Consider the following 19,201-nt stretch of genomic DNA (forward strand, 5'->3'; position numbering starts at 1 on the left):
GCATTCCCAGTTCTTTCTGTTTTTACCGTATATTGCTGTTCCTTCAGTGCTGCCGGGTCAAAATCCTGGAAGTCCCTCTCAAACAGCATTATGGGTGATTCGATACCACTGCAGCAGCTTAAGAAGACAGCTCACCATCACACTGTCAACTCAATCAGGGATGCTGGTCTAGCCAGCAACATCCATGTCCATGAACAAATAAAAATATCCAGCGAGGATGAATACCAGCACAAAATAATTAGAAACAAATTAAACATTAAATTCTGAGATGAGGAAACGTGCCTTCACTCAGTTGGTTGACAACCTATGGAGTTCTCTACCAACGGAGGCTGGGGAGGCCAAGTCACTGAACGTATTCAAGAAAGAAATTGATTAGACTTTTAGATGTTCAAGGTATCAAAGGGTATGGTGTGAAAACAGGGATTTGATTTTGAAACAGAGGAGCAGTCATGATCATATTGAATGGCAGAGCAGGCTCAAAGGACCGAATGGCCTACTCTGGTACCTACTTTATTTAAATTCAATCATGTGAAAACATCTAGGCTGGATTTCTTAATAGTGTTCTAGACCAGGTCAGACCCTCTCAATATATTAAGATAGTATCCTAGACCCTGACCTTTTCCTATTTTAAGGGTAAATGTGACGTGCTGTGTTCCAGATGCAATTCAATTGGTCTAACTACTTGACACTAAGCGAAACACAATTTATTCAAACACTAATGTTAAACAAAAGAAACAGGAGCTTGAAATGACTTAACTCTACCGGAAAACTTAACAGATTAATAGATTATTTTACCACTAAACAGTAACTGTCCCGATATACTGACATCCTATAAACACACCCTTGGCAAAAGGCAAATTCGGAAAACAGATTGTCTCACATGCAACACCAGTAGCCCAGGAGGAAAACCATCCAGAGAAAACTCAGCATAGCAATGGGAGAGATTCACTGCCTTCCAACCCTGCTGAGACCCCAGCCACAACTGCTGCCAAAAAAACTAAATATCCTGATTCTGCGAGAACTCGACTCCACCAATTCAGGCTGCTTCTATTGTTCCAATCTTTTTGTAAAAAATCCCAAGGCCTCACAAGCTGTTTACTTGAGTGGTTTTGGTAGACTGCTTGGTGCCTCTGCCTTAAAACCTCTCTTTAGATTAAAAACAGGACAAAATACACCTCTTAAAGCTGCAGTATCGTCACAATGGCTTCAATTATTGATACTTTTACAAAGGTAAGGTGTAAAAAAACTTGCTTATCTCCTTTGAACTTTATCTCCTCACCTTAAAAGCATGCCCCTCTAGTTTTAGGCATTTAATCTACGATTTATAAAGTTTTCTTAATTGCATTCATGTTAGGAAGTCAATAAGAACTAAATAAAAATGAGATAAATTACCATCCCATGCTTTCTTATGAACTTCTTTTGCTTCCTGCTCAGGCTTCTCTGCTGCTTCCTTTATTGCCTTCAGTGACTCAACCTGTGCTTCCCAGGTTTCCTTCTTCTTCTGTAGCTCTGAGAGAGTTTGCTGCCAAAAACGCAGGCGATAAAGCACACTTTAATTTTTATTTCACTCAAGTTGAGCGGGTGCCACTGTTCACCAGTGGAACAGTTATGCACTTTTGGCATCTTCAGCCCGACAAAGGGTTTCTTTTTAATTTGATCATGAGATCTGGCTGTCACTGGCTAGGCCAGCACTTATTGTCCAGAGGGCAATTCACAGTCAGTTACATGTTGCTCTGAGTCTGGAACAGACCGGACCAGCTAAGGATAACAGATTACAGGCAGATATTCTTAAGCCAAATGGATTTTTAAACAGCAACCAACAGCGGTTACATAAAGACCATTTCTTCTTACTTTTACTTTTGTTTTTTTAAACATCGAATTCAAATTCATCCTGCCATGGTGGGATTTGAACCCTCGTCCTCAGAACATGATCTTGTGACTCTGGATGACTAGTCCAGTGACATGACCACTACGCCATCACCAGCCCTAAATGCTCCCTCAACTTTGTTTTTTTCCCAAGATCACATCCCTTATACCTATCACGACACATATAAAGGTAAAAGCAGGCTAGGTCCCACATCACCATTAAAAGGAACATAGGAACCTCTACTTACTTTCTTCAATAGGAAGTTTTAAGGAAACATGGGGAACTTGGGATAGATGAAAGTGCCAGATGCACGAGGTAAATGCAAGTTTTTTTTTTTTTTTGAAAAGTGCTACATCAAATCAGGATCACGGAGGTCTGCCTTGTATCCGTACAGCCCCCAACTCTCGCTCCTCCACCACACAGTCTGAAGTTCATTATTTAGACCTAACTGTGGCAGTCAAAGAGAAGCCATGGGCAAGAAACGGCCATTTGGACCATGAAAGCTTAACTTTTAGGAACAAGAATCAATAAATAATTGTTACTTTTTAAAAATTATTTTATCAGATGCGGGTTTCGCTGACAAGACCAGCATTTACTTCCCATCCCTAATTGCCCTTGAACTGAGTAACTTGTTAGGTCAGGGGATCAATTAAAAGTTAACTGCTCTGGGTCAGGAGTCACAGAGACCAGACTGGGTAAGGACGGTAGATTTCTTGAACCCCCGGTATGTTTTTACTACAAATGATCAATTTCACAGCCAGCACTATACACAGTAACTATTTACCATTTGAGTTAAGTTTAAATTCCACCACTGAATCCCTTTCCCTTAGCCTGGATCTCTGGATCGCTAGTTCAGTAACATTAGCATTACGCCACTACTTCCCCCGAGTTTTCATCATGGTGCAATTAAATAGGTTTTTTCTTGCCTTTGGTAATATCTTAAGAGTAAGTCACCATTCTTAGAATAGAATCATAGAGTCTCTACAGTATTGAAACAGACCATTCGGCCCATCGAGTCTACAATGGCCCTCCAAACGGCATCCCACCCAGACCCACCTGCCTACAATATCCCTATAACCCTGCATTTCCCCATGGCCAATCCACCTAACATGCACCTCTCTGGACTGTGGGAGGTAACTGCAGCACCTGGAGGGTACCCACACAGACACGGGCAGAACGTGCAAACTCCACACAGACAGTCGACCGAGGGTGAAATCGCTCTCGAATCCCTGGCACTGTGAGGCAGCAGCGCTAACCACTGAGCCACGGTAGAAGGTAAGGTGGGGGTGAGAGGGAATAAAGCCATTCATGTCTCAAGAAAGACAACTATATATGCCTGCTTCCAGTGAATCAAAACAGAAGTGCTCATGATCAACATTAATTCAAATATAAAAAGAGACTTAGCATGCACGTGCGCTACTTTTTTAAAAAATAGCCAAGTAGTTGAAAACTGAGCATTTACTGTGCTCATGGCTGGTTGTTTACTTTGGAATACCACTCTTCAAATAGCATTTAAACATCTACGTCCCAAAAAGGTTACCCACTTACTAATAAACAGCACTGTTGCAGAGTAATGGACAAACCTGTTTCTCTTCCCTACTTCTCTTTGCTTCTTCAATGAGCTGCTGTTTCAGTCGGAATCCTTCCTTGGCAATTTCTGCCATTTTCTGCAAGGCTTCCTTCTCTTTGCGACCTTGTTCCCTGTTTTGTGGGTAAAGAGTGCACAGAGATTTCTTCAGCTCATGGGACAGGAGGACAACAGTTCAATTGCATAGATTACGATTCTCAAGAGACAGAAGGAGACCACAGGAAAGTTACCGAGCTATCAGCTCCAAAAGGCAGTGGTCACCAACACCAATGGAGTTTCTTTCAGGTTCTCCAATTTGTTTTCCTTTAAAACTTTATCATTCGTTCGCGGGACATAGCCGTCACTGGGGATACCAGCATGGACTATTCCATCCACAATATCCACTGGGAATGTGGTGACGACCTGCCGTTGAGGCCATTGTAGATGGCAGTTACAAGCCAACCATGTTCTTGGGGCCTGGTGTCATTTACAAGCCTGGTAAAGATGGTAGTTCCTTTCCCGAGAGATCATTGGTCAATCAGCCGAGGTTTTTAAACAAGCCAATAGTTTTGCGGTCACCATTACTTATGCAAGATTTTTATTTGTTGGTACACAAGATTTATTTAAATTAACCAAACTGTCTCGCTAAGGTCTTAATGCGATCTCTCCAATTATCAATCAGGCCTCTAGATTACAAGCCCAATCTTAACCTCCAAGCTAATATACTCAATGGAGCACGTCAACTGCCAGTTTCTGACAATGCTCCTGATGGTTCCACACAGTTAGTGATTCATTTACTCAGTTATTCGAATCAGGGATGCCCTAAAACCCATCCCTGCAACATGGCAAGGAATGGTCCAAATACAATGCTCACCTGCACAGAGTTTGCTCATTTCAACCAAGGGAATAGAAGTGATGCTATAATAAACTCTCATGTCAGTCAGCTGGGATGAAGGGAAGGAACCAAAGAGCCAGGGTCCTATTCAGTCTGTCAGTAACACAGGGCAGAACTAGGCACAGTCTTGACGCTCATCAGTTGATAAGTTGGCTGAAACCCGTCAAGACCCAGACAGCAAAAGCCAGAAAGGCAAACTACCCAGATGTTCCAAACAAGGAATCAACACACTTCAGGGAAGGAAGGGACAACATTGGCTGAGACATCACAAACATGTGAAGAGGGAAGGGTTTCACATTCAGGGTTTCGAGCTTCTTCAGAATGCATCTTGATCACATCAGGCAATACAGAAACAATGGAGACTCTGGAAAGTTAGCTGACTGAAATGAAGGGCCACAGGGGGAGAACATAAACACGAAGAGTGCTTCTGGACATAAACCATCTTTTTATACAGGGAAAGCTATACTTCAAAGAATCTTATTTGGATTTTGCTTATAAAATCCAACTTTCAGACATCCAGGGAGACTCATAAGGCAAATTTCATTTGTGCCAGGTCACTTGGTCACATCACTGGGAGGGTCAACAGCCAATCGGAAATCAAAGACTATTTCACAATCCTGACGCTAAGGCAACTTCTGTCAGTGATATAAATACATGTATAAATAAAATAATAAGCTGTTCAACAGCCTGGTGGGGCTCCTTTGTTGCTGAAACAAAAATGTCCCTCTTGGGGCTTCTAGTGCCTTTAATGAAACAATTACTCATTTTGATTGAAACGAAGAACATATTAAAAAGGTTACAAGATAAAATATACAGCATCTGACAAAATGATCCCCAAGTTTAAGGAACAAAAAACTTTTTCATTCCTAACATATCAGGCATTCAGGAGGACATCAGATGATTGTTTGAACAGATGCAATGTGCAGGATTATGGGGAGAAGGAAAGAGATCGGCAACCAGTTGCAATGCTCATTCAGAGAGCTGGGGCTTACACAACAGGCTGAATGGCCTCCTGTGCCATTACAATTCTGCGATGAATCATTTGCACCGAATTTGGGAGAGTTGCAAATAACATCCTGGTGAGAACAGGCAGACAGCAAGGGCAAGAATGTAGCAGCTGACAGGAAGGACAGCTGGGAGTGGGACGGGAAGGGAAAACGGAGAATCAGTTTGCACTTCACAGAGATATGAATCTGAATCATCAGCAAGGGATCTCATCTTGACAAGGATTCAACTGGTACAGTTAATTGGTTTAAAATGTATACTGGCTGATGTATCCCAACAACAATGAGTGGCGGTATGTCCAAGCCAGTGTCTAAAATTGAGCTCTCTGTTCAAATAAATGTAGCACTCATGCAGTCATCTGAAATTCTCTCTTACGCCGTCAACAGCAATGACAGATGAACACGGGTTATACTCACTTGCAAGTATTTTCACATGAAGCACCACTGTTGTATTCATCTGTCGTGTCACAGCAATCTATGAAAAGGTGAAAAGGAAGAAATGGTGCACTTATGCAATGAGTGTGATGTTCAAAGCAAGACAATGAGAAAGAGTGCTCAGCAACCTTGGGGTATTTAAACCAAGTCTGTCAATTTTACTAGCAAAGGTGCATCAGGAACTGACCCTTCGGTCCAACTGGTCCATGCTGATCGGATATCCTAAATTAATTTAGTGCCATTTGCCAGCATTTGGCACATATCCCTCTTAACCCTTCCTATTCATATACCCATCCGGATGCCTCTTAAATATTGTAATTGTACCAGCCTCCACCAACTCCTCTGGCAGCTCATTCCACACATGCATCACCCTCTACGTGAAAAAGTTGCCCCTTAGATCCCTTTTAAATCTTTCCCCTCTCACCTTCAACCTATGCCCTCTAGCTTGGGACTCCCCTACCCTGTGGAAAAGACCTTGGCTGTTCACCTTTTATATGCCCGTCATGATTTTACAAACTTCTATAAGGTCACTCCTCAGCTTCCAACGCTCGAGGGACAATAGCCCCAGCCCACAGATGCTACCAGACCTGCTGAGTTTCTCCAGCATTTTCTGTTTTTATTTCAGAAGGGTCAGTTTCTGTGCTGTACATCTCTATGACTTACATTTTGAAGGAGAGTTATTGGACTCAAAACATTAACTCTGTTTCTCTCCACATGGATGTTGATAGGCCTGCTGAGTTTCTCCAGCATTTTTGTTGATTCTTGGGATGCAAACCTATCCTTAAAGTAGTTAATGATGAGTAATCATCATTCAGTAAAGATCCCTGGCAACTGTATTTTTAATTTTTTTTTGTGTAAAGTTGTTCAAGTCAGTTAACCTCTAATTCCTCTGGCCTCTAGTGGGGCAATGTACTAACAGCTGTAGAGCTGAGCAATAGATTTCAGATTTCCAGCATCAGCAATGCTTTCTTTTTAATTCAAAGGATTAAAATCCAACTAAGCCTAGAAACCCTCACCCGTCAAAATGTGTCAGACTAGTTTTTTTGACGGCACCTGAAGGAGGAAGCTAAATTCACAAAGTTTGATTTATGCCAGAACATTGATGCGATTGCAAGTCTTCCCAGACAGAATCATTTTCTGGAACAAGGCAGGCAGCCCCAGCAGCTGGGTCACGTGCTACAGAATTGACAATGAAAGGAGACACAACACAACCCCAGTGGGGTATTTATTTTCCTCCTTTTATTCTCCGATGGGACGTGGACATTGCCGGTGAGGCAAACACTTGTTGTCCGTACGTAATTATTCTTGAACGGAGCGGTTTGCTCGGCTTTTTCAGAGGGCGTTTAAGAGTCAAGCACGTGGCCATGGGTCTGGAGTCACGTGCAGGCCAAACCAGGAAAGGACAGCAGATTTCCATCCTTAGAAAGGACATTAGGTGAACCAGATGGGTTTTTTTTTTAAACAAACAAAAACAAAATGACAAGTTTCACGGTCACTATTACTGATTTGATCTTCAGATTTTGTCAACTGAATTTAAATTGCTGTGATAGGCTTTGAACTCAAATCGCCAGAAGATTAGTTTGGATCTCTGGATTACAAGCCCCAGTAAGAATACACCACTACACCACCCCCCCACCCACCTTGTGATCAGTATGCAGATAAACAGTGTGTTATCGTACAGCAGTGCCAAAGCCCCATTACTAAAAAAAATTAAACACAGCAAGGCGAAATAAATTCCCACACATCAACAGGCTAGCCCCTTCGCAAGAGGGCAGGTCACTATTGATCGTACTGTACCACCCTTGGAGAAGACGTCTTACCACAAATGCCATCGTTCACACGGGAAGATGGAATGTAACGAGGTCTGTGTCCAGCGTTAGTGCAGTGGAAGCTACCATTCGGACAGGCAGACGTTCCTGGCGAAAGAGAGAAATCTGAGTCAGTCAATGCCACTACTGTCACTTATACAGCCCAGGAAATCTTGGCATGCGCTATATAGAAGAAACAAAGAAGAAATCAGAGAGAGCAAGAGCTGGCCATACAGCCAGTTGTGCTGCGTGAGGGCATGGACAAACCGAATCATTTTTTTTTGGAAGGCAAATTCAGGGATTTCAAAAGCGTGTTGAATGATACGAGTTGGTAATAAAGCAGGGCACAATGAGAATGCAATGCAAATTGAGATACAAGGCAGGAGGTTGATGTAGATAGAAAGAACTGCATTTATACTGCGCCTTCATGACCTCAGGAGCTCCCAAAGCACTTTAAAGCCAAAGCACTACTCCCAAAGTGCAGCCCCATTTATAATGTAGGAAATGCAACAACTAATTTGTGCAGCAAGGTCCCACAAACAGCAACATTACACTGTTTCTCGTCATGCTGGTTACAACATAAATATTAGCAGGTGACCATGGAGAACACACTTGCTCCTCATCAAATAGCACCCTGGGGTCTTTTATATCTGCTGGAGGAGCTACAGTTTACTGCTTTCACCCAATAAACCCCAACAATGGAAGCCTTTAACAAAAAGACACACATGCAGGAAAACCAAAGCTTATGAAGACAAAATGGCCGAGAGAAGAGAAAACACTCTTCTGGGAGATTGGAAAGGCAACATTAAGGTTAGCTTGGCAGTAAAAAGGCAAGAACAGAAGTTCCAGAAATAATATAGAAAAGTAAGCATGTGGGTCTGAGAAAGCACGACCTGTGGAAGCAAAAGCCGAAATGTGTGCAGACAGTTGGCAGAGAGAACTATATTGGTAAATTGCAAGTGTTTAAAATTTTTGAACAATGTATATATATCAAAAGTTATATAAATATTATTTGTCAGGATGTGCAATATGCTTGGGAAATAAACGGGAACCAGTAGTATTTTTCCCACTGGGTCCACTTTACGAACCACATGCTCCTTGGAGCTAGTCAGAAAATTGTGGTTTGTCCTTTGGGTTGCAAAATGAACACGAGACAGTGAAGAAACAACGTGGCAAATCACAGATTGATGCTGCAGTAACATGAAATGCAAACAGGAACAAAAAGGATAATGAATGACAGGCTCACTCCACAGACTCAGACACCACAGGCAGAGCAGGAGAGCTAAGCAGGCAGTGCAGGAACCTCCTGTAGCTGTTGCCCCGCAAAACAGATATCTTGTTTTGGATCCTGTTGAGGGGAATGGCCTCTCGGCCAAATTCAGCGCACCATGGTTGGCTCTGCTGCAGAGGGAGGGAGAAACAGGCATAGAAATGCTATAGTTACAGGGGATTCAACCGTAATTGGAATAGAAAGACGTTTCTGCGGCCGCAAACACGAGTCCGGGATGGTGATTTGCCTCCCTAGTGCTAGGGTCCTGGATGTCTTGGAGTGGTTGCAGAACATTCAGTTTTTTTTCTTTTTTTTGGGGGGTGTGGTGGGTATCCAGTGCTTGTGGTACATATTAGTACTAACGGTACAGTTTTTAAAAAATAAAAGGGGTGAGGTCCTAAAAGCAGAATGGAGAGAACTAGGGAAAAAGTTGAAATGTAGGGCCTTGAAGGTAGTTCTCAGGATTCCTACTAGAGCCACGAGATAGTCAGAGTAGAAACAGCAGGATATATAGGATGAATAAGTGGCTGAAAAGATAGTGAGAGGGGAGGGTTTCAGATTCATGGAGCATTGGGAACAGTTTTGGGAGAGGTTACACCTGGGCAGGACCAGGACTGTGTCCTTGGGTGGCGGGGACTCTTAGTAGAGTGGTTTGGGAGGGTTTAAACTAGTGTGGCAGGGGAAGGGAACCAGATGAGTAGGGCAACAGATGCAGAAATTGAGGGAGAGGTACAAAGCAAGGCAAACATGACTAAGAACAAGAACTGGCAGGGAAACACTTTTGGAAAGAACAGCAGATAGTCTGAAATGCATGTGTTTCAATGCAAGAAGCATAATAGGCAAAGTAGATGAACTTAGAGCTTTGGTTAGAACTTGGAACGGTGACATTAGTGCGACTGCAGAGACTTGGCTGAAAGAGGGACAGGACTGGCAGCTGAATCTCCCAGGATTTAGACGTTTCAGGTGAAAGGGGTGGGGAGATGTATTACTGGTAAAAGAGTATCTCACAGCTGTACAGAGGGAAGATACATCAGAGGACGCATGCAATGAGGCAATATGGGCAGAACTCAGGAATAGGAAACGTGAAATCAAAATGCTGGGGTACACTACAGGCTTCCCAACAGTCAGCAGAAGACAGGGGAGAGAAGATGTACACAGATTTTGGAAAGATGTAAAAACAGCAGGGTTGTTGTCGTGGTGATTCTTAACTTCCCCTATATTGACTGTGACTCACTTCACGCTGAAGGCTTGGATGGGGCAGAATTTGTAAGGACCATTTAGGAGTGGTTGTTGACACAGTATGTAAACAGTCCAACCAGGGGAGGGATTATAGTGGACCTGATTTTGGGAAATGAGCCCGGCCAGGTGAGTGAAATTTCACTGGAGCAGCAGTTCGGTAGTAGTGACCATAAATACCATAGGTTTTACGATATGCATGGATAGAGATAACAGCAGTCCTTATGTGAAGGTGTTTTAAATTGCAGGAAGGTGAACTACAAAAATATTAGGCAGGAACTGAAGAATTTTGATTGGAGACAGCTATTTAAGGGTAAATCCACATCAGACGTGGGGGTATTTCAAATGGCAGTTGGTAAGAGTTCAGGAGCAGCACGTTCCTGCGAGAATCAAGGATAAGTATGGCAAGTTACATGAACCTTGGATGACCAGGGACGTTTTGACCTTGGTCAAAAAGAAAAAGGAAGCATACGAAAGGTTGAGGAGGGTGGAACTAATGAAGCCCTCGAAGTATAAAAGGAAAGTAGGAAAGAACTTAAATAAGGAATTAGAAGGGCTAAAAGGGGTCATGAAAGGTGGTTAGCAAAGAGGATTAAGGAGAATCCCAAGGTTTTTTTGTACATATATAAAAAGCAAGAGGGTAGCCAGGGAAAGGATATTGTGTACAGTTCTGGTCACCACACTACAAGGATGTGGATGCTTTGGAGAGGATACAGAAATGGCTTACCAGGATGTTGCCTGGTATGGGGGGTTTTAGCTATGAGGAAAGGTTGGACAGACAGGGTTTTTTCCCCACTGGAATGCAAGAGGTCGAGGGGTGACCTGATAGAAGTTTATAAGATTGTGAATGGTATGGATACAGTGGAAAGTATGAGGCCTTTTTCCCCAGGGTGGAGGGATCAATTACTAGGGGACTCAGGTTCAGGGGGCGGGATGCGGTGTGGTTTGCACGAGATGTGCGAGGCACATTTTTCTTACAAAGGGTGGTGAGTGCCAGGAACACACTGCCAGAGGGAGGTGGTGGAAGCAGACGTAACAGCATTATTCAAATAGTACCTGGATGAATACATGAATAGGAAGGGAATACTGAGATACAGATCCTGTGGGTGAAGACAGTTTAAGCATGGAAGGGTAAAATGTGTCGGCGCAGGCTCGGAGGGCCAAAGGGCCTGTTCCTGTGCTGTACTGTTCTTTGTTGTTCTTTGACAGTGTGCAAACCTTCTCCACCAGCCAGTCTCTAGGATATTGTGGTGATGTGAAGAGGTACAAGACGACTTCTTCCCGCTTACATGTACTGAGCCACACACAAATCTGGCAAGAGATTCACTCAACTGGCAGGAACCTCTGAGCAAAGATTGCATAGCCTAGGTCTATACTCCCCACACACCACAAGAATGAGAGAGAGAGACACTCGTTGAAATAAAATTTGTGAAGATCTCAATAGGATAGATATTGGGGCAATGACTTCACTGGCAGGGGCGACTCAAGACTCCACAATATGACCAATCTGTTCTTTTAGGACTGTGATAGGGAGAAATTGCTTCATTCGAAGAGCTGCGCACCTTTTGAGTTCCCTAACCCAGCAAGCTGTGGATCCTCAATATTCGAGGAAAGGGTTGAGGTATTTTTATTTTTCGGACAATTAAAGAAATCACAGAACAAAGCAGAAGAGGTCAGTGTGGAAGATCATGGATGATTGTACTGATTGGGTGAGTACGCTCAAAAGTACTGAATGCTCTGTTCCTATTCCTATTGTTCTTAAGCCTAATTTGCCTCAGTCAGGAGCAATCAATCAGTAAACTGGTCCAGTCTTGTAATTCCACTGCAATAAACATAGCTCAATTTCAGCCATTTGAGGCGTTTGGTAATATTAACAAACTTCAATTCAACACAGAATAGGGGGAGGAGTCGACAGCACTATATAAACAAGTTTGCCTTCAGTAAGATAACTCAATGAAATCATAATTCATGATTAAAAATCTGTGCAGTTACTTTTCCTCTTGTTAACACATGCTTGGAAAATTCCTATGGCCTTATTTTCAACAGGTTAATTACTACATTAAAATAGCACACACATCCGGAGTACCAGCGCTTCATTAACCTAGATGCTTAGACAAAAAAAAAGTAACATCTCTATTGCCAAGGTAGAAAAATTTAAAATAAAACTGAAATCTGGAGAAGCTCAGCAGGTCTGGCAGTACCTGGGGAGACAGAAACAGAGTTAATGCTTCAAAATATGGTTCTTCTTCATACGACTCAGAACATAAACTGATTTCCTCTCCACAATTGCTGGCAGAACTGCTGATCTCCAGTAATTTCAGTTTGTATTTCAGATTGCCAACATCCATGGTTCTCTGCTTTTAGTTTAGTAGAAAAACGTACATAATTTTCTACTTTGTCTTACTTGAAAAAGAAAGAAATACATATCAGTAAGCAAAACACTGCAGGTGCTGCAAATGTAATGGAACAGGAGGCTATGCTGCTGGAAACAGGTCAGTTCAGGCTGCAGCCGAGAATAGAGAAACACAGGGTTAATGTTTCGGCTCCACGACCTGCATCATTAATTCCAGGGTTCTTCCTCCACAGGCACTACTTGCTGTTAACACTTAAGAGTCAGAATGCCACACAGCATGGAAACAGACCCTTTGGTCCAACCACTCTGTGTAAGAAAGTTGTCCCTCATGTCCTTTTTAAATCTTTTGCCTCTCACCTTAAAAATATGTCCCCTGGTTTTGAACTCCGCCACCCTAAGGAAGGGACACTTGTCAATTTTCCCCACCCCCACAAAGGTGGTCTGTAAAGTAATGACGTGGCCTCTGTTAATTAGGAGCTGCCTTGACAGTTTCAGAACTGTCTACGATTCTGACCTGGTTCATCCGAGCCATCCTTGCAATCACAGTAGTCATCATTCACCTCATCAAATGGAATGGTTTTGGAGCCATCCAGACACGTAAATGGTTTGGTCTCATCATAGAAGTGCCGATCTGCAATGAAAGGGATAAATTATTGCTTAAAAATTAGTAGCACAAAGATTTTTACTTTAAAGTCAACTTGTCTGAATGCTGGCAACTGGTGAGAAAGAGAGTCATAATTTTATTCTGGAAATCTAATTTTGTTTTATAGTTAGAGAGATGAACGTATGGCTCAAAGACGAGAAGTGGTTTTTGGATCACGGGACATAAGAGCAATACTGGGAAATGTGGGATTTATAACCAATAGGATGGTCTCCACCTGAACCTTGCTTGCTCTGGTGTAGTGTGAAGGAAGCAACTAAATAAGTTGACAGGATTGTCATAAGTGAAAGAGTAGACACAAGGCAAAAGAGAAAGGTGTTAATAAGGGAAATGTTAACAAGAAGGTGACAGGAAGGTTAGAAAGTCAAAGTTCAAGAGTAAATCAACAGATAAGGCTAGGGGTAGCAAAACAATATAAAAAGGATAAATTTAAAGATTCTGTATCCAAATGAACAAACAGAAATAAGTACGATCTGCTGGCAATTACAAAAAATATGGCTGCAGGTTAACATGGAAAGGTATCAGAATATTGAAGGGTACTGGACATTTGAGGAGGACAGGAAGCAAGGTAAATGTGGAGGGGCGGCCCTGTTAGTTAATGATGACATTAGCGCAATAGAAAGAGATGATCTAACTTCCGGTGAAATCAGGATGTGGAAACAGTTGGGTAGAGATGGGAAACATTAAAAACAAGAAGTCACTTGTGGGATTGGTGTCACTAAACTTAAGAGTCAAGAGGTAATTTTATTTGAAACACACAGACTCCTTAGGGAAGTTGACGACTGCATGTGAAGAGGATGTTTCCTCTATGATAGAATCTAGGACCGGGGTCAATGTCTAAAAGCGTCACCCGTCTAAAAGGGTCACCCATATAAAAGAGATGGGAAGTTTTTACTTTGAGGGCTTGAGTCTTTGGAACTCTCCTCCTGAAAAAGACATGGCTAACTAAACAAAAGTGAAGTGATGCTAGATAAACAAGAAGGTAACTTAGACGAGAAAAGATGGGAAAGACCTCAAGTGCAGCACAAACAGGAAGTATGGACTGGTAGAGCCTACCAGGCTGTTTCTAAGTGGAATAGCCCATGTAGTGCCTTGTTGCTCTACATATTAAGATTTTGCAATATAATGTACGTATTGGTTGCGCTGGATCTCTTGTGCTGCCAAATTTAGGAATAATGCACAGGTCTGCTACACGAATACATGTCTGTATTCCAATACCTTTATAGGTGTACAGTGGCTACAGCTATTAGGACATCATTTCACCTGGATTACTGGATCATTAGAAGCACGACGCATAAGTGTCATGTTGCTTTGTCACTAATGCAGACCCTTGATATTATTGCATTGTTAGCATTGCACAAGACGGTTTGTTGATGGAGATTACTCACGAGATAGGGAGACCCCCTGGGGTCGCTTCACCTCCACGGCGCCTGCGCTGTTCAGAGAGAGCAAGAGAACTAGGACACAAAGCAGCGCCATCGTCATCCAATCAGAGAACGGGTCAGCGTCCACTAATCAACGAACGAACCGCTGGAGCTACCAACCAACCAATGAATCAGTTCAGCGTCGGCCAATGGAGGCACGGCTTCGTTAGCCAATCAGCAAACGGGAAGTTAAAACAACGACCAATCAAAACACGGTTCCGGGTCCACCAATCGGTGAGCACGCTCAAGGCGACACCCAATCAACGATCCTCGTCCGCCCGGAATATCGTCCAATCGCAAGGGTTTCGAGCAGCAACCAATCAGCGACCAGACTAGCATCGAGGGCCGTCCAATCAGCGAGGCTGTCGACGCGTACGCGGACCAACGGTCGTGCGAGAGGCCGGCGTCCGGCGGGCGGACCCCACACTGATGGAACCTCGCCGGTAAATCGGAGAGGAGCGAAAACAAAAGAACAGAGACGCTGGAGCCGGTTTTTGAGAATGCAAAGGTGTCGAGTCAAACCGATGGAGAAGAGTGAAACAGGCCGTTTCCCCGGCTCCCCCCGCGCGCGCGCGCTGCTCCGACTCCTTCGCCTGACCCGGGCCCTGCGTGACGTCCCGCTGCTGCTCTCTGATTGGCCAACGTACGGGGCGAAGCGCGCATGTGCCAGTAATCCCCGCCCATCCCCCAGTGCATTCTGGGAGTTCTGTTCTCTTCCCACCTCCTCAACCAAGCATTGACTCAAACTTGAAAAGTGGAAGCAAACTGGGTCCACGTGGACAGGAGTGATGGAAGAAATGGGACTTGATAAGGGAATTGAGGATCAGGGAGAGAAGGGACTTAACACCAGTTTCGGCTCTCAATGGGAAAGGGATTGAGGATTATGGGGAACAGGGAACAGAACACCAGTTTCTGCTGAGGGTAGTCAATCTGTGAAATTCTTTACTGCAGAGGATGCATGATTAAATATATGCAAGGCTGAGAAAGTCAGATTTTTTAATTGGTAAGGGAATCAAGGGTGATATTGAAAGTGGAGTTAAGCATTATCGGATTAACCATGATCTCATTGAATGGGAGAGCAGATTCACTGGGCCGAATGGCCTGCTTTTGCTCCTAAGTCCTATGGTCTTAGCCATTTACATGACAGTGGTGCTCGGGTTTCCTCCCACAGTCCAAAGATGTGCAGGTAATGTGGATTGGCTGTGCTAAATTGCCCATTGTGTCCAGGAATATGCAGGGTAGGTGGATTAGCCATGGGAAATGCAGGGTTACAGAGTAGGGTGGGTCCAAGTGGGATGTTCTTCGGAGAATTGGTGTGGATTCGATGGGCCGAATGGCCTGCCTCCATCCTGTGGGATTCTATGATGATTCTATCTAAAATAAAACGACTTTGCGTTTCCAAGGCATTTTCAACTTTCCTTTAAAAACAATCTCACAATGCAACAAGCTGCCAAAGGAAATAGTCATGGGCCCCAGTGCTTGATATCCTCATCTTTAATTAATTTTTACGTTGAAATTTTTTTCTTCATTTGTGGGAAGTAGGCTTTAGTGTCTGGACCAGCACAGATTCCCTGTCCCTTTTTGCCCCCAAGCAGATCACCATCATCTTCTCCAGGGCAACTGGGGATGGGCTGTGCTTACCCAGCCAGTGATACACACGTCCACTATATGAATAAAAACCAAAGACTAACATTTCAGCAGGGGTCTTGCCAGGTTTTCTCTCGTATTAACCTTGGAAGTGTTGGTGGAATATAGATTTTGGTCTATGATCCCAGCTCAGAAGATGAATTCAGGGAAAGCAATTGAATAGAGAATTGGAGTTTTAGAGTAACAGGGGAGTTTATTTTAGAGAAAGGGGAATTGTAAAGGGAATTTATGGGGAAATAGAATTGAAGAGAAAGAGGGAATTGGAGAAATGGGAGTTTAGAGGCCAAGTGGATTAGAAAGGTGGTTTATGGAGAAAGGAAGATTGGAAAAATAACTTTACGTGGAAAGGGTTTAATTAATGGACAAGAATGGAAAAAGGAAACATTGGTGTAAGGGATTCTGATGAACTGAATTGGATAGATTGCCTTTTCTTACTGTTAAAAAAAATCAGAAATAAAAATTTTGACGTAAAATGTGCCTTTTACTAGTTTGTACATATCTACTTTGTCGTATTTTTTCAGCTAATAGCAATATTCCAGATTTGTCTTTTCTGTTTCTTTAACTAATACCTGTCTACAGGACCACTTCATTTCAGGTTGAAAACTTCAAGTTTCTCCAGTCTTCCCTTATTACTCAATTAAAGCTAGGATGAAAACTTTTATCCACACTGCATCCTGCTCTTGTGTTGTTCTTTTTTATTATTTATTCATTGGATGAGGGCATCGCTGGCTAGGCAGCATTTATTGCCCAGTTGGCAGTTAAGAGTGAACCACGTTGCTGTGGGTCTGGAGTCACATGTAGGCCAGACCAGGTAAGGATGGCAGTTTCCTTCCCTAAAGGACATTAATGAGGCAGATGGGTTTTTCCTGACAATTGACAATGGTTTTATGATCTCCATTAGACTTTTAATTCCAGATTTTTATTGAATTCAAATTCCACCATCTGCCACAGCAGGATTCAAACCGAGGTCCCCAGAACATTGTCTGGGTCTCTGGATTAACAGTCCAGCGATAATACTACTAGGCCATCGCTTCCCCATGTATTTCACAGTGACCAGCAGAGCACACAGTTAGTTGAGATGTTGTCTGGCCAGAGCACTGTACAAGTTTGATGACAACTTTGAGTGGCTTGCTAGATCATTTCAGAGTCAACCATAGTACTGTGGGTCTGGAGTCATATGTAGGCCAGACCAGGTAAGGACGCAGATCTCCTTCCTAAGGACATGAATCAAAAGCCAATTTTTTAAAAATTACAATCAATAGCAGTTATCATGGTCAACTTTCCAAATTCCCGTTGAGTTTTCAAAATGTGCCACAGTGGTATTCAGACCCGTGTCCTCAGAACATTAGCCTGGAATTCTGGATTACTCGTCCAGCAACATTACTACAATACCATTGCCTCCCAAAATCCCAATAATTGAAAAGCAGCAAATTACATGCAACGTTTTGATCCGGCATCAGATGCACTACCGAATCCCCAGGAACAATTCAACTGGTAAATCGAAAACTGATCTCAGTAATGATGTTCAGTTATCAAGGTCATTATTACTAAGATTAAGTTTCAATTTATCACGTGAATGTAATTTCCATCAGCTGCCGATGTGTGATTTAAAGCTGTATCCCCAGAATAGGCAGCCTGGGCCTTGGAAGTATGAGCCCATGCCATTGCCACTATCTCCATATTACGAGCTAATCTGCATATGTCAGAGGCGCAAGATCAAAAATTAAATTTGATATGAGAATTTTCATCAAGCATTGAACAACAGTCCTTATAAGTAACAAAAATAGAAATTGCTGGAAAAGCTTAGCAGATCTGGCAGCAATTGTGGAGAGGAAAAAAAGTGAGATCATGTTTTGAGTCGTATGAAGAAGAACCATGTTTTGAAGCATTAACACTGCTTCTCCACAGATGCTGCCAGACCAGCTGAGCTTTTCCAGCAATTTCTGTTCTTGTTTCTGATTAACAATATCTGAATTTCTTTCAGTTTTTATTTAGGCCTATGAGTAAATGATTCTAATTCATTAGAATCTGCCATCACCCTGCTGGGATGTCTGTAGAGTGGTACGTGATCTGCACATTCAGAGATCCTGTTGCCCCTGGTGGAGGGGTCAGTTACCAGGGGCATGGATTTAGGGTGATTGGCAGAAGGATTACAGGGGCAATGAGGAAAAAATATTCTCACCTAAAGTGTGAAGGTCTGAGCCCTCAATGCATTTCAAAAGGAATCTGATCTGCCCCTGAAATGCTGTAACCTGCAAGACTACAGCCCAGGTGCTGCTAAGTGAGACTAGACTGAGTGGCTAATGTATTCAGCCAGTGCAGACACAGTGGCCTCTTTCAAGTGTTGTAAATTTTCTATCTCTGTCTCCTAAAGGGTATTTAAAAACCCGATGAGTTTTTTTCTAAGAGTTTTCCCTTTCTGTTAATTTAACTTGCACCTGCTGCTATGGTAGCAGGCAGGTTGTTTCTACTCACAGGTGAAAATAAAACTAGGGGCATAGTGTCAAAATAAGAGGGAGCAGATTCAGGACTGAGTTGAGGAGGAACTTCTCCCTCCAGAGTGTTGTCAATTTGTGGAATTCCCTGCCCAGTGAAGCAGTGAATGATAGGGCTTTGAACAGTGAAGGAATTAAGGGTTTTGGTGAACACATGGATAAGTGGAGCGAAGTCCATGAAAAAGACCAGCCATGATCTTACTGAATGGCAGAGCAGGGTTGAGGGGCCTGATGGCTTCCTCCTGCTCCTATTTCTTATGGTGGGATTCAAACTTGTTTCCTCAGGCCATTAGCCTGTGGTTCTGGGTGACTAGTCCAGTGACAGTATCACTATACACTACCTCCCCTTTAATTTGCAGACCAGAGTTGAGATCAATTCAGAATTTTTTCACAGAAATGTTTTTATTATTTCATTTAGCAGATTGACCTTCAATTCTTAAACCGTGTCCACCCTACACTGTTGATAACCCCAAATTTAAAGGGAAACTGGATTATATTTTCTAATTAACAAGGTGTAGAGCTGGATGAACACAGCAGGC

At 43.0% G+C, this 19,201-nt stretch overlaps 1 protein-coding gene across 1 annotated transcript in view; it reads right to left on the reverse strand.

The window, feature by feature from the left end:
- Positions 1 to 16,634, reverse strand: part of prkcsh (protein kinase C substrate 80K-H) — a 79,704-nt gene extending 63,070 nt beyond the window's left edge. Inside the window, exons 1-6 of the mRNA XM_048617891.1 lie at positions 14,485 to 16,634; positions 12,950 to 13,066; positions 7,589 to 7,684; positions 5,751 to 5,808; positions 3,451 to 3,568; positions 1,393 to 1,522 (exon numbers count right to left, since the gene is read on the reverse strand). Coding sequence (XP_048473848.1) covers positions 1,393 to 1,522; positions 3,451 to 3,568; positions 5,751 to 5,808; positions 7,589 to 7,684; positions 12,950 to 13,066; positions 14,485 to 14,581 — 616 coding nt within the window. The 5' untranslated portion in view covers positions 14,582 to 16,634. The remainder of the gene's footprint in view (positions 1 to 1,392; positions 1,523 to 3,450; positions 3,569 to 5,750; positions 5,809 to 7,588; positions 7,685 to 12,949; positions 13,067 to 14,484) is intronic.
- Between the last annotated feature and the right edge of the window lie 2,567 nt (positions 16,635 to 19,201).

The sequence above is a fragment of the Rhincodon typus genome, chromosome 38 (genome assembly GCF_021869965.1).
Source record: "Rhincodon typus isolate 14 chromosome 38, sRhiTyp1.1, whole genome shotgun sequence".
NCBI lineage: Eukaryota > Metazoa > Chordata > Chondrichthyes > Orectolobiformes > Rhincodontidae > Rhincodon > Rhincodon typus.